The sequence below is a fragment of the Petaurus breviceps genome, unplaced genomic scaffold (genome assembly GCF_028583685.1).
Source record: "Petaurus breviceps papuanus isolate PSGF00001 unplaced genomic scaffold, PetGlider_PUasm1.0 90743, whole genome shotgun sequence".
Taxonomy (NCBI): domain Eukaryota; kingdom Metazoa; phylum Chordata; class Mammalia; order Diprotodontia; family Petauridae; genus Petaurus; species Petaurus breviceps.
Genome location: NW_027187332.1, coordinates 13010057 through 13025351, shown reverse-complemented (window position 1 = coordinate 13025351; position 15295 = coordinate 13010057). Strand labels below are relative to the sequence as shown.

Below are 15295 nucleotides of genomic sequence, written 5' to 3'. Positions count from 1 at the left end.
GAAGGAAGGAAGGAAGGAAGGAAGGAAGGAAGGAAGGAAGGAAGGAATGGAGCATTTATTGTGTCCCTGCCATGTGCCAGACATTATGAAAGTACTTTACAAATGTCATCTCATTTTATATAGACCTGTGATCTCATTAATGTAGATGTTCCCTTTAAAGGAGCAGAAGACAGCTCATCAATGCCTGTCCTTCCCATATTGTGACAATCTTGTTAGTGTCCACACATCACAATAGGGGCCTTCCTCTTTTTTTCTTGCCATCATGAATGTACTAGTGAGCTGTTCAGGAATTATCTTCTGCTCTTGCTGCAAGACCAGCCCATCTTTTTCTATCATGCATTTCTTTGATGACTACCATTACTTTGGTTTTTCTTTGTAGTTACTCATTTGTTGCATTGCAAATGGGTCACACCCACCATATACTTCTCCCCTACCCTCTGAGTGATACTCATTTTAACTTTTTTGAAGACTGTAGTGCTCCTTGACAGGGGGTAATAATACGCTACTGACCTATTTCAGAACCAAATTAGTAATGTGTATAAAGAACTATAGAAATGCTAATTATTGTTATTAGGTGGGCAGAGGAAAAGAGATGGCATGAATTTGAATAGCTTTGCTCCTGTAATGAAGGTGGTGATGGTCATTTGGACAAGATTAGTCAGTGACATGGTTGTCAGTCTTGGAACTCATTAAAGAATGATTCCTTTTCTTATTAGCCATTTATCATTCCCTGGAAGCATTCAAGATTATGGCAAAGTAAAGTTATTGAGCTACATAAGGGTTGGCTTACACTACACATGGCAAGAATGTGATCCTGAAATGCTTAGCTCCATGGATCTTTTTATCAGCTTGTCCTCCTTTCAAGTCTCCCCACTGAGCTCCTTGGTCCTGAACGTCTTTCTTTCACTATAAACACAAAAGAATGCAGAGAATAAAGGGTTAATGCCAAATGAAATCTCTGCTTCTCTCCCTGTCTCCCCCTGTGGTTTTTGGCCTTCTGAAGCTATAATCCCCTTTCTTTGGCTACACAGAGAGCAGCTTTGCATCTTTCTCTCCCTTATGCTCTGTATTATGTAAAACATCATTCAACTTTTCACCTGACTATAACTGAGTTCTAAGAAGCTTTCTGATAGCACCTTAATTTAAGATTAGATTAGTTTGCGTTTGATTTCCCCCTTCGTTGGCCTTTCTAGTTATTGCTTGCATTGTTATGAGTAGCTCATTGCCCTGAGTGCTGATAAAGTAGAGACCTTCCAGTAGCTGACAGGAAAACCTAAGGTGAATTGCACCTGCTGACAATATAGCAGCTAATTCACCTTTACAACTTGCCAGCTTCCATTGATTTTATCTTAATTCTGCCTCCTTTGTGAAATAAAGTGGACTTTCTTGACTTCTTGTGCTGGATTTCATTCAAATTTGGGTAAATCAGCTTTTTTTCCCTTTTGGTTTCATCTTTGGATGGCTGTATATAGTCCTGTTCCCAAGGGAAGAGACCATAAAGGACAGACTTCATTGAAGAGACCTCTTGCTTATTTCATCCTAACGACAAAAAAGTATAGGAGTAGATTCTTAGGGATTGTTACTGCTTTGTTGCCAGGTGGGAGATGTGTGTGTGTGTGTTCATACGTGTATACACACATAGACACATACATGTGCATATAAAGACAGTTCTTGCTTTACATAAATTTGCATTATGCAAATCAGACTTTGTGTAAAGAATTCTGAAAGAAATATGCATTCTGAAAAAAAAATACCTATGTTAACTTTACTGTACTCTCTCTCTGCTCCTGCCCCTTAGCTGGGCGCTTCCCAGCCTCCCATCTTTTCTCCTCAGAAAAACCTCCTAAAACCAAAACCCCAAACAACAACAAAAAGTGAATCAGTCACCTTCTACTATCAAATCATGGAAGAAGACTTTGAAAGAGGTGAAAGTAGAACAGACCTTGACCATATTGCTGCTGGATTAGAGCTTGGCTTGAGACCTCTGGTGCTTAAAGAAGAGACCCTAGCCCTACTCATCTTTCATCTGTCTATGCTTCTGTACTTCATGTCTGTTGCTGGCCCCCCAACTTTTGCTTCTCTGTTCTGGCTTGCTTCTCCATGTCCTTCAACCATGTTCTGAGACCTCCCTCCACAGTCCCTGGGCTCTCTTCCTCACTTCTTCACTCTTTCCTTCCCTTCCCCAAGTCCAAAGGCAAATTTGCATTACATAAAAATTTATATACAAGTTTGTCAAATAGTCCACTTACCTAAAGTTAGAATTGTCTGCGAATATGCATACATATACATATATATGTAGATATATCACACTTTCCCCTCCCCTGATCTTCCAATCTAATTTAGGTTAGTTTTTATCCCTAAAAACCAGTGAATTTGGCCTTCCCATCCCCCAACTGATTGGCCCTTGAGGGAGTAATGCAAAGCAATTGAGGTTAAGTGACTTGCCCAAGGTCACATGGCTAGTAAGTGTTAAGTATCTGAGGTCGAATTTGAACTCAGGTCCTCCTGACCCCTGGGCCAGTGCTCTATTCACTGCTCCTCCTAGCTGCCCCCCAGAGGATTATTCTTGCTGGTGACTTCTGGGTTTTAGGGCATAAAAATCCCACCTACATGGCATTGAGGTCCTTTAGGTTTGACAAAATCCCAAGGCTTTCTCAGTCACCACACCCTGTCCTGTTGACCAGATTAAGTTTATAGGAAAGAAACTACATGCTGGAGTATTCTTGTTGAATAATCTTTCTCTGCCACGACTAAGTAAATCTCCTTTTATTGACTGTCAAATGACTTATGGGTGTCTCATTTTGTTCCAATATCCAACATAAACTAACAGTGACTGGTCTAAGTTAGATCCATCTGTCACACCCCTTTATGATCAATGAGAGAAGGGAAGGAGAGTAGTGGCAGAATTCAGTGTCATTTCATGTTTTATTTGCTGACTGAGACCTCTTTCAAAATCATCTTCCAGGATTCAATAGTGGAAGGTAACTGATGTCTCTTTAAATCTATGCCAGGTGAGTGCAAGCTCTATTTGGTTCTCCCCAGATGGAAAGAGTTTGAGTATGTTCAGTGATGGACTTTATTTTTCCACCGAGTGGTTCTCTGCTTTGTTTTATTTTGTTTTGGGTTTTTTTTTTTGCTTTTTTTTGGAGGGGGGAAGGTAGGGCAATTGGGGTTAAGTGACTTGCCCAAGGTTACACAACTAGAATAAGTTAAGTATCTGAGGCCAGATTTGAACTCAGGTCCTCCTGACCCCTGGGCCAGTGCACCACCTAGCCTCCCCGAGTTATACTCCTTTTGACTCCTCTATCCTGCCCCAGGAACCTCTTCATCCTGCAAGATCTCCTCAGCCCTAGTACTCACATCACATCAGTATACTCTAGCCCTGCAGCCCCTTTGACTGGAGGTTTGCAGACTGGATTGGGGATCTCCTTCTGGAACCTTCATTTAAGGAGCATACTCAGGTCAGCCATTTCTCATTGCCCACCTGGATGCAATCCTTTGGACTTTTCCATCTTGACCTGATGCTGTGTACCTCTGAAATCCACTTCCAGTCTCCTTTGGTTTATTGTCTTCCCCCATTAGATTATAAGCTCCTTGAGGGCAGAGATTGTCTTTCTTTTTAGTACTGTATTTGTTTTTTTTTTTTTTGGAGGGAAATTGGGATTAAGTGATTTGCCCAAAAACATGGCTAGTTTTTGTGTTAAGTGTCTAGGGTGGATTTGAACTCGGGTCCTCCTGACTCTAGGGCTGGTGCTGTATTCACTGTACCACCTAGCCGCCCCTTTAGTACTGTATTTGTAACCCTGCCACTTAGCACAAAGCCTGACAAGTAATGGGTGCTTTATAAATGTTTATTGACTGACTGACTTTTTTTTTTTTTAATATCACTGGAGAGTCATCCTAGGGAGTTAAGTGGTGCAGTAGATATAGAGAAGGAATTGGGATTAAAAAACAAATAAACCTGTGTACAAATCCTGGCTCAGATATGTACTGGTTGTGTGACCCTGAGCAATCCACTTAATCTCTGTCTGCTTTAGTTTCCTCATTTATTAAATGGGGATAATAATAGCACCTACCTCACAGAATTGTGAGGTTCCAATGAATAACATGCAAAGTGCTTCACAAACCTTAAATGTATGTATGTACACACACATATAAATATAAATTTAAATACTAGCTATTCTTCTTATTAGCCAAGTCTCAGACCTTCAACCTCTCCCTGTCCACTGGGGGCTTCTCCACTGCCTATAAACATGCCCTGATCTCCCCCATCCTCAAAAAACTCTCACTGGATCCTTTCTCAATACATTTTTAAATTCTGGTGGCTTTTCTCTGTTGATTGTTTTCTATTTATCCTGTATATGCATGTAATTGTTCATAGCTCATTAGATTGTGAGTTCTTAGAGGGCAGGGACCACCTTTTACCTTTCTTTCCTTTGTATCTCTAGCACTTAGCATATAGTGCCTGGAACCAAGTAGGCTTACTATGCTTAGCTACTGACTGACTGACTGAATACATTGGACATAAGGCAATGAATATTTTAGCTACAGCAACTAGCAAAGACCACTGATAGGTCCTAAAGAGGTCTTAATGTATTTGGTGGGCAGAATAATCCCACCCACCCCACCCCCCCATAGTGATTTTTACAGGACTGAATGAAAAAGAATCTATTAAGTGACAAACACTTTATCACTAGAGATACAAAGATAAAAAGTCAGACAGTGTCTGCCCTTGAAGAGCTTACATTTGACTAGGGTTAGGCAACACATTAAGAAGGGTGGTGGTTGGGGCAGCTAGGTGGTACAGCGAATAGAGCACTGGCCCTGGAGTCAGGAGGACCTGAGTTCAAATTTGACCTCAGACACTTGACACACTTACTAGCCAGGTGACCTTGGGCAAGTCGCTTAACCCCAATTGCCCTGCTTTACCCCTCCAAAAAGCAAAAAAAAAAAAAAAAGACGGATGGTGGTCAGAGTGGAATATTACTAGGGCGGCAAGTGTAGCAATAAGCCCCTGATTGACATATAATTTGCAGAAACAGTAATTGATTTGATTACTGGTAGAAAGGATGACTTGAAGATTTTTAAGAGAGCAGTGAATGAGTTGGGGTCTAGGGCTTCATATGGAACACTCTCACGAGTCAGATGTTCAGGACCCTAGAGCAGGAGTGAGAACTGATTTGGTCTGAGGCAGAACATTTAAAATAGTTTAAGAAATAAACTAGACAGCAATCCACTTGACTTCTAGAAATAGAGATATCTCTCTGTGTAGCAAATATTCTTCCCTTGGTGGTGGTAGGGAAGGACCAGCTGTGGTATGGTGGAAATTGTATGTACTATCTTCAGAATTTAGAAACTTGATTTCAAATTCTAATCATTTGGACAAATTGCTTAACAATTTCCTTGGATCTCAGTTCCTAAAATTGTGGCTGTATTCATATGTACATATGAATATATAAATAAAATATACTATGTATTATATTAGCATGTAATGAAGCATAAATATAGAAATAAGCATATTGCACACTATATTTCAATATAAACTTATGATACAAATTTACATTGTAAACATATATGCATATATAAAATTTCTCTTTTATCTCAAGGACTATATTGATACATTGGTTGCCAACTGGATTAGGGGAACTATGTGGAAATCTGGCTATATTTTTGACTGAAATTTTCTTCTTTTCTGAAACTAGACAATTTTGCGGGCTATAACTGTGGAGAATGCAAGTTTGGCTGGACAGGTCCCAACTGCAACCAAAAGAAACCACCAGTTGTTCGGAAGAATATCCATTCTTTGACTCCTACAGAGAGAGAGCAATTTCTGGATGCCTTGGACCTTGCAAAGAACACCATCCACCCAGACTACGTGATTACTACTCAACATTGGCTGGGCCTGTTGGGGCCTAATGGAACCCAACCACAAATTGCCAACTGTAGCATTTATAACTTCTTTGTGTGGTTACATTATTACTCTGTCAGAGATACACTATTAGGTTGGTTTCCCCCCCTTTGTTCAAAGTATATCATTAGGAGTAGAGCAAAAAGGGAATGATTTATTTCAGTAAGTGGGTTTATAAGAGATGAGCAAATTGCAGGGAAAGACAGGTTTATGAATGTGTCATAGCTTATCCCCAAATGCCTATAGTTAGGTTGAGCTTATACAACTAATAATAGTAGCTAGCTTTTAAAGTTTTCAAAGTACTTTACATACCTTATTTCATTTGAGCTTCACAATAATCCTGAAAGTAAAGAATTAAAGTGTTATAGGAATATAGATTTGGAGTTTCTAGGAACCTTAATGTTCATCTAGCCCAATCTCTTCATTTTACAGAAGAAAAAATTGAGGCTAAAAGAGGTTACATGATTTGTCCATGTTCCCATAGATACAGGATGCTGTTAAATGTTTAACAAATAGTCCTCCAGAAATAAACACCCACAACATACTTTTAGCACGCATTATCTCATACTTTATCATTTTCTTAAATCTAGAGTAGAGGTGAGCAAACTGTGACCCAGAGACTTGCCACTTGTTTTTGCATGCCTCTACAAATGATTTTTACATTTTAAAATGCAATAAAACTTTATTTAAAAATATAAAAACCATTCCTAGCTGAGGGTTCCACTGAGGTCTGTAATTTGCTTACCCCTAGTCTAGAGAATCAGCAGAACAATAAATCAAGGCCTGCTTTGTGGCAAGTGAGTAAGAGCTGGTTCTAGAGCATCAGAGTTGAGGTTTGAATTTAGGTGCTCTGTAATCCAGAGCATCTGGGCTCAAATCCTGACTCTGACACTTATTACCTGTGCAACTCCTTCACCCCACCCTCCCCCCCACATAAGAAACCTGAGATTCAAAAAGGGTGAGTTACCCATGCTCACAAAGCCCCTGTGTATTAGAAGGGGAGTTTTGAACTCAGGTCATTCTGACTCCAAGTCTAGGCTAGAAGACTATACCAGTTATTTCCTTAATTTAGTTTTGCTTTTCTCTTTTCTCCTTGGTTATGTGGTTCATACTTTCAACTTTCCAGCATGGTGCCATTAATCCTCAAAGCCAAGAACTGATGTAGTGAAGACTAATTTAGTTTGGCTTGAGAAAAAGAAAAAGGGAAAAAACCCCACACATTCTTAAATGTGTGCACAGAATAGCTCTGGGAACTTTTCTTCAAATTAGGGGACTTAATTAAAAATATGCCTATACAAGTAAAAATCCCTTGTGCAAAGCTAGGACTTTCATCTTGAAAACTGTATTTGAGTTCACTTCTTTGTGAACACCTTTCCCATAATCACTAGAGTCACCAGATATCCATAGGGTTAGAGAGTACCTTTTCTCGTATTACTAAAAGCCTGGGTGATGATGGTTTTGGCAAAACAAAGTGGCATCACAGTGGATTTGGTCCTTCCTATCCCTATGAACTCCTTTAGACTAGAACTCTGGGAAAATGCCCAAGAAAAGTGGACTGGGGGTGGCTAGGTGGTGCAGTGAATAGAGCACCAGCCCTGGAGTCAGGAAGACCTGAGTCAAATCTGGCCTCAGACACTTAACTCTTACTAGCCATTTGACCTTTGGCAAGTCACTTAACTCCAATTGCCCTCCAAAAAAGCAACAGAAAAAAAGAAAAGTTGGCCCTGTCCAACTTTTTTCCAACCTTATTATTTAGCTTAGCCTGAGATCAGACCTCGAGATCAGGGCCTGAGTGGAATTTGAAGGATGGAAGGATGGTCTGCTGCCTCAAGACAGGTTAGTTTTGTTTGAACTTAATCTCTATAAAAAGTCATGAGGGCTTTTTTAGCTTGCCTAGGGTTTTAATATATTCCTGAACTGACATCAGAGTAAATTGAATCCTTTGACTGTTTCTGAAATGAGCCTCTGTTAAGATGATATGATGACATAATGGAAAGAGCATTGGATTCAGAGGCCAAGGTTCTAAATTCCAACTTTAGCTTTGCCACTAACTTACTACCTTGTGGCATCTAGGTGACATAGTGGATAGAGTACCAGGCTTGGAGTCAGGAAGAACTGAGTTCAAATCCAGCCCCAGATACTTACTAGCTGTGTGACTCTGGGCAAGTCACTTAACTTTGCCTCAGTTTCCTTATCTGTAAAATGAGTTGGAGAAGGAAATGGCAAATCACTCCAATATATTTGCCAAAAAAAACTTCGAATGGGATCATGAAGAGTCAAACATGACTGACACTATTGAACAACTACCACTACTATCTGTTTGATATTGACTAACTCTTTGAAACTCAGTTTCCTCATCTATAAAATGAGGGGCTTCTGAGTCTCTTCCAACTCTACATATGTAATTGTGGGACCCTCTGAATTATTATAAGTCCTCCTCAGAAGCAGAGAATGATAGATCTAGAGCTCAGGGGACACTCAACAAGGATTTAGCTTATCCATCGAGTCCAACTCCATTTTACAGATAAAGAAACTGAGACCCAGTAATTTGCCCAAGGTCACATAGTTAATAAGTATCACAGTACCCAGGATGACACAGAATCTGATGCAGGCTTCTAGAAGTGAGGGATTTGTTTTGCCTCCAATCATTCCCTATACTCTCACTAGTTTTCTGTTCAGTCTTTTCCTTTGAGACTTTCCGCCTTGGTTCTGGTTAAGGATCATGAAACCAAATCTTAGAGATAATAGGTGTTCTTGCAATGCATGCAGTGTGTGTGTGTGTGTGTGTGTGTGTGTGTGTGTGCATGTTCAAATAAACCTTCATGGTTTTCATATCATCATAAGACATTTGAAGAAAACTTCATAAGAGGAAAAGGAAAACATAGTTTCTAGTGGTCTCCAAGGAATCAGTTAATACCTTGCACATTCCTTACTCACCTTTTGGAAGCATTTATAGGCATTCTGTCCACTCCCTTTCCTTTCAGCAAATAATAAGCATTCACTCTGACAAGGCACTAGGGACATATAGATGAAAAAACATTATACTTTCCTTGCCCCTTAGACAAATAATACCAAAGGTGTTAAAGTAGGAACAAAAATAAGGAAAATATGAAGTGCTATGAAAAAGCTGAGGAAAGACTGACTACTTGTTGTTCAGTCATTTTTCAGCTGTGTCTGACTCTTTGTTGACCCCATTTGGAGTTTTCTTGGCAAAGATACTGAAGTGGTTTGACATTTCCTTCTCCAGATCATTTTACAGATGAAGAATTCAGGCAAAAGGGTTAAATGACTTTCCTTTCCAGGTCACATAGCTAGTGTCTGAGACCAGATTTGAATTCACAAAGTCTTCCTGATTGCAGGCTTGGCAGTCTATCCACTGTACCACCTAGCTGCCTAAGGATTAAAGCTTCATGGAAGAGTAGTCCTTGAATTGGGCCTTGATGGCACAGAAAGTCTTAGCAGGTAGAGGTAGATGAGAGTCTGTTTTAGACATGGGGGGAGGGGGGTGGGTTGAACAAAAGTCCAAGGGAGAACACAGGTTAAAAATGGGAACCATAGAGTTTAGGAGTGTAAATCTATAACTGGAAGGGAGATAAAACATTCTTAGTCTCATCATTTAACAGGTATGTAATACTGGGACTTAGAAAGTTTAAGCGACTTGACCAACATAACAATCACACAGATTGTAACACAGAGTGTGGATTTGAATCTAGCTTCTGTAACTGACTAGTACTTCTCCCCTCTCTCTAGAATGGTAAATCATCCAGCATAACTGGTTTATAGAGTAAGCCCCTTGACAGAATAGACAGAGGGAAAATAAAGGTGGAACTCATGATTTGGTAGTTGTGAAGCAGCCCCAAATATCCTCACTTTATGTGAAATATTGTATATGTTAAAATAATCAAATTGGTTTGAATTTCTTTGTCTTATCCTCATAGCAACACTACTCTCTCTCTCTCTCAATAAAATTATCATGTATCTATTTTTCTGTTTACATACTGTATCTCACCCAGTAGAATATAAACTGCTTGAGAATATAAACTTGCCTGTTTTATTTGCCCCATGTACATAGTGGGAGCCTTACTAAAGACTTGTTGGATTTGGATTGGATTGTGTGATCTTGGGTACACATATACACTAGATAACATCTGAGGTCCCTCCCTGCTCTCACTAGATTAAGGGTTGGCAACTATTGTCCATGGGCCAAATCCAGCCTTTTTCCTATTTTTGTACTTCCCATGACATTGTGATGGTTTTGTGGATTTGGTTTGTGGTCTGTAGTTTCTGACCCTACCTTAGAGAAATAACAGATAAATAAGTTCCCCCCACTTCCCTATAACTTTCCAAACCACAATTTCAGGGTGTCAGCGACTCCTTCATGTTATATCTCTTAATGTTTTCCTTATTGAATTCCTAATTGTTTCAGGACCAGGGCGACCATTCAAAGCCATGGATTTCGCCCACCAAGGGCCTGCATTCCTTACCTGGCACAGGTATCATTTATTGTTGTTTGAAAGAGATCTCCAGGTGAGTAAAAAATCTTATATTTCCATGATTTCAAAGATGCTTGCTTGTTAATTCTGGTCCTTTGAACTTTGCTATAGATGTGGTAGGGGCTAGTACCAACTTTTTCAGAGGACAACTTGGTTGGCAGTGTGAAATAGTGAACAGATTTTTTCCTTCTTTTTGATTTTAGAGACTCACTGGCAATGAGTCCTTTGCATTACCTTATTGGGACTTTGCCACAGGGAAGAATGAATGTGATGTCTGTACAGATGAGTTGTTTGGTGCATCAAGACTGGAAGACTCAACCTTGATTAGTCAGAATTCAAGATTCTCACGTTGGGAAATTGTGTGTAACAGGTAATGAAGCATATATCTGGAATGAAAATGTAGATTTTTTTTTCTCCCTTATGACTTGATGAGCCATATGCTAAAAGTACTTTTTTTTTTAAAGCAATTGGGGTTAAGTAACTTGCTCAAGGTTACACAGCCAGTTATTTCTGGGTGTGGTGCTAAGTATCTGAGCCTGGGATTCGATCCCCAGGTCATCCCGACACTGGGGCTGGTGCTCTTACTCACTGAGCTACCTGGCTGCCCCTAAAAGTACTTTTCAATGTCTATTTTCAATGCCTTTTGATGTATGTTTAAAGGGTAACATGGAAGAATTACTGTGGTGTCCAAAGGCTTGGAGTCCTGTGTCCCTCTTTAGGCACAGGCAAAGAGTTGGACTTGGTTCAATCCTGGTGGAGTCTGGCCTCTCTAATGAAAAGAGCTGGCTTCCTTTTCTCACAGTCTTCATTTTATTAAGTTCTACCTTGTCACTATGAAGAATGATTTATTATATTTAAGTTTAGGCTCACATCTCTGTTTCCTCAAAAGGGTTAAGGAGAAAGGTACTCAATGTGCCATACAAATCGTGCATGAAAAAGTTATTCACCTAAGATCAGGAATGGACATATGAAGCAGAAGAGGCAATCAGGGGCCCAGGCACAAGATTGCTTGGTCAAGTCTCTTGCTTTAACTACCACATGGGTGTGCCTACCATGATGCTCTGGTTGAGAAGGCCCAGCTTTTTCATTTTCCTCATCAGAAGTCTTAGTGTTATTTGATACCAATTATTGAACTGAAGAAAGAGAGACATAGCTGGAAGCTTTTTTTCTCTTTTAATTGACACAGCGCTCATTCTTTACCCTCCCTGCCTGCCAAGGAGTAGGGGAAAGACCAAGAGGCATACCATACCAAAAGACCAAGTCCTTTCAGAACTGGGCTATCACATATGTAGAAAAGATTAGAAAATCCATCATCTCCAATGTACCCTAAGGTATCACCCTGTACTGGGAGTTTTCAGAAGTTTGGGGTTTTTTTTGAGGGGGGAACTTTGGGTACATACTCCCTAGGATGTTCTTGGTAGGCCAATTCAACTTTCCTGACAAAAGTATCTCCAAAAATTACATTCTGGTGCGGGCTGAAATTTATGTTGCTCTAACAAACACCTTTAGCAAAGATGTACCTGAATCAAACACAAGTTGAACTTGTTAGATTGTTAGGATACCTTCTCCAATACTTCAAAATATTGGTGACAACCCTTTAAGGTATTCTTTCCACCAATTCTGATTGCAAACCTGAATGCTTTAGTAGAGTCTTTATGAGTTGTGAGGGTCAAAAATATTCATTACCTATTGGCCAAAGAGGGGATGATCCTCTTTGACCTGAATTAAGTCTGATTATTGAAGGAAAAATAAACTCATTATTGAGCTTGCATCAGTAGGTTCTTCCAGAACTTGTGCATGCTAGCATAGGCCTTAGGAAGCTAGAGCCATCTCATGCTATGATGAGGTCCAAGAGTAGGGCTTTTCAATAGAAGCAATTCAATTCATAAAAATTCAACAAATTTATCAAGCACTTACAAAGTGTAGAACATTATTCTGAGCCCTGGAAAAGGTGTGAAATTGAAACTATAGATGAGCCATTGTCCCTGTCTTCCCAGAGCATCTAGTTTAGAGAGGGGGGAAAGACATATACACAGATAACCATAATACATTATGAGTACATTAAGGATGGAACAAAAAAAATCTATGCAAGGTTTGAGGGGAAAATCATTACCAACAGTCAAGATCAGGCATAATGTTAGATGCTGCAGATAAGAAGAAAAATAAAACAAAACAAAAATGATGAAACAGTACCTCCCCTCAAGGAGCTTACATTCTATCTGCAAGATAGTTGTGTTACCTTGGTCAGGTCAGTTAACTCCTCCAAGCTTCAGTTTCATCATCTATAAAATCAGAGCTTTGGGTTAGGTAAACTCTAATAGCTGTTGGGCATCAGCATTCTATTATTCTTGAATATAGCTTTGCATGGAATGCAGCATGATATAGTGAGTAATACCTTGGAGCCAAAAAGACATGAGTTCAAGGCTCACCTCTGAAACATATTGTCTGGGTGACCCTAGGAAGTTCCTTTAATTTTTCAGTACTCTAGGCAACTTTATAATACTACAATATTAATACTAGTACAGAGAAGGTGCCAACCTATATTGATAGAGGGAGTTTCCTTGTTTGAGAATTCCTTATGCCAAAGAAATCACAGGTCTAACCCACAGGAACTGTATGAATGCAACTACAAAACGCTCTTTACAGAACTAAAGAAATCAAATAATTGGAGAAATATTAATTGTTCATAGGTAGACCAAAACAATATAATAAAAATGACAATGCTATCCAAATTAAATTTAAATATTTATTGTTGTGCAAATCAAAATATCCTCTGGAGGAGATCAAGAAATGATGAAAAAAAGAGTTAGAAAAAAGAGGGTTTAACAGTATCAGATTTTGGATTATAATATGTATTTACACATACACATATGTGCAGTAATCATTGAAATGATTTGTTAATTTTTTTTACAGTAGAAATAGATCATGTTGGAACAAACCAAGTATATACCATACACAAACAAACAAAATTTAGTAGCTTAATGGTTTATAAACCCAAAGACCCCAGCTACTGGGGTATTAACACTGTTCAACATAAACTGCTGGGAAAACTGAAAATCAAATTGGAAGAAATTAGGTTACACCAACATGCTACACCACACAAGAAAAGCTCCAAATAGATGCATGTCTTAGATATGAGAGATCACATCATAAATTAGAACAAGGAAGAAATTTTCTGTCAGACCTTTCTAACTGTTTAAATCATTAACTATTAAAACAGTTTAAACTGTTAACTGTCAGACCTTCAGAGAGGAAAAGAGTTTATGGGCAAACCAGGGATAGAGAGGAGGATAGAAGGTAAAATGAACAGTTTTGGTTCCATAACTTTTTTTTTTGCATTTGATTTTTATTTTTTCAATTTCATGTAAACAAAAATTTTCATCATTCAGTTTTAAAAATTGAGTTCCAAAATTCCTCCTTCCTTCAGATCCCTCCCCATTTCTTGAGAAGGCAAGCAATTTGATATAGATTATACATGTGCAATCATGTAAAATATTTCCTTATTAACCATATTGCAAAAGAAAACAGACTAAACAACCAAGAATAATAAAGAAGGATATAAAAAAAGTATGCTTCATCTGCATTCAGACTCCATCAGTTCTTTCTTGGGAGGTGAAGAACATTTTTTATTCTAAGTCCTTTGGAATTGTTTTGGATCATTGTATTGCTGAGTAACTTGCTTTAAAACTTTCCTCCTCCAGTTTCTTGCTTTCCTTCTAATCTTGGCTGCATTGGTTTTGCTTGTGCAAAACCTCTTAAATTTAATGTAGTCAAAACAATCCATTTTATATCCACAATGTTCTCTATCTTTTGCTTATTCATAAATCCTTCCCTTACCCATAAATCTGACAAGTAAAATATTCCACGCTCTCTAAATTTGTTTATGATATCATCCTAAATCATGTCTAAATCATGTATGCATTTTAACCTTATCTTGGTATATAATGTGAGATATACCTAATTTCTGTCAAACTTCTGTCTAATTTTCACAGTAATTTTTATCAAATGGTTATTTGTTGTTTCAAAATCTTGGATCTAAACATTAGATTACTATGGTCATTTGCTACGTGTATTGTGTACCTAATTTATTCCATTGATCTACCACTCTGTTTCTTAGTCAATACTAGATTGATTACATAACATTTAAAAAAAATTGGACATATAAAACCAATGATGCTAAAGTCAGAAGGGAAGCAATTAACTGGAGAAAAACATCTTTATAGTAAGTTTATCTAAGCAAGGTCTTATTTCCTATGTATAAAGAATAGATTCAAATTGATAAGACTAAGAGTGATTTTCCAAACAATAAATGGTCAAAAGATATGAAAAGCAGTTTTCAAAGGAAGAAATCCAAGCTATCAACAGTCATATGAAAAAATATTCCATGTAGTTAATACTTAAATATAAATCAAAGCTCCACATCACACCCATTAGATTGGCAAAGATGACAAAAAAAGAAAATTAAAAATGTTGTTGTGGGCTGTGGAAGAAAAAGAATGTTAATGCAGTGTTAATATTAATTGTGAATTAGTACAGCATCCTGGAAAGCAATTTAGAACTACATCTAAACACATCTATGTATGTAAGCTGTAGATACCCCTTGACCTAGTAATACCACAACTAGGCCTATACCCCCAAGGAGATCAAAGAAAGTGAGAAAAGACTCACATATTAAATACATACACAGACACACACATGCACACGTCTTTTTCCGAGGTGGCAAAAATCTGGAAAACTGATGGGGATGCCTATCAATTGGGAATAGCTGAACAAATTATTATCTGAATACAATGGATTATTATTAAGTTGTAAGAAATTACAAAAGCAATGGTTTCAGCAAAACCTGGTAATATTTGTATGAATGGAGGAAAAGGAAAATGAACAGAACCAAGAG

At 38.4% G+C, this 15295-nt stretch overlaps 1 protein-coding gene across 1 annotated transcript in view; it reads left to right on the top strand.

The window, feature by feature from the left end:
* The window catches only part of DCT (dopachrome tautomerase), a 49775-nt gene that overhangs the window by 8836 nt on the left and 25644 nt on the right, over positions 1–15295 (top strand). The window contains exons 2-4 of the mRNA XM_069067332.1: positions 5703–6002; positions 10335–10435; positions 10605–10771. Of these exons, the coding sequence (XP_068923433.1) occupies positions 5703–6002; positions 10335–10435; positions 10605–10771 (568 nt within the window). The remainder of the gene's footprint in view (positions 1–5702; positions 6003–10334; positions 10436–10604; positions 10772–15295) is intronic.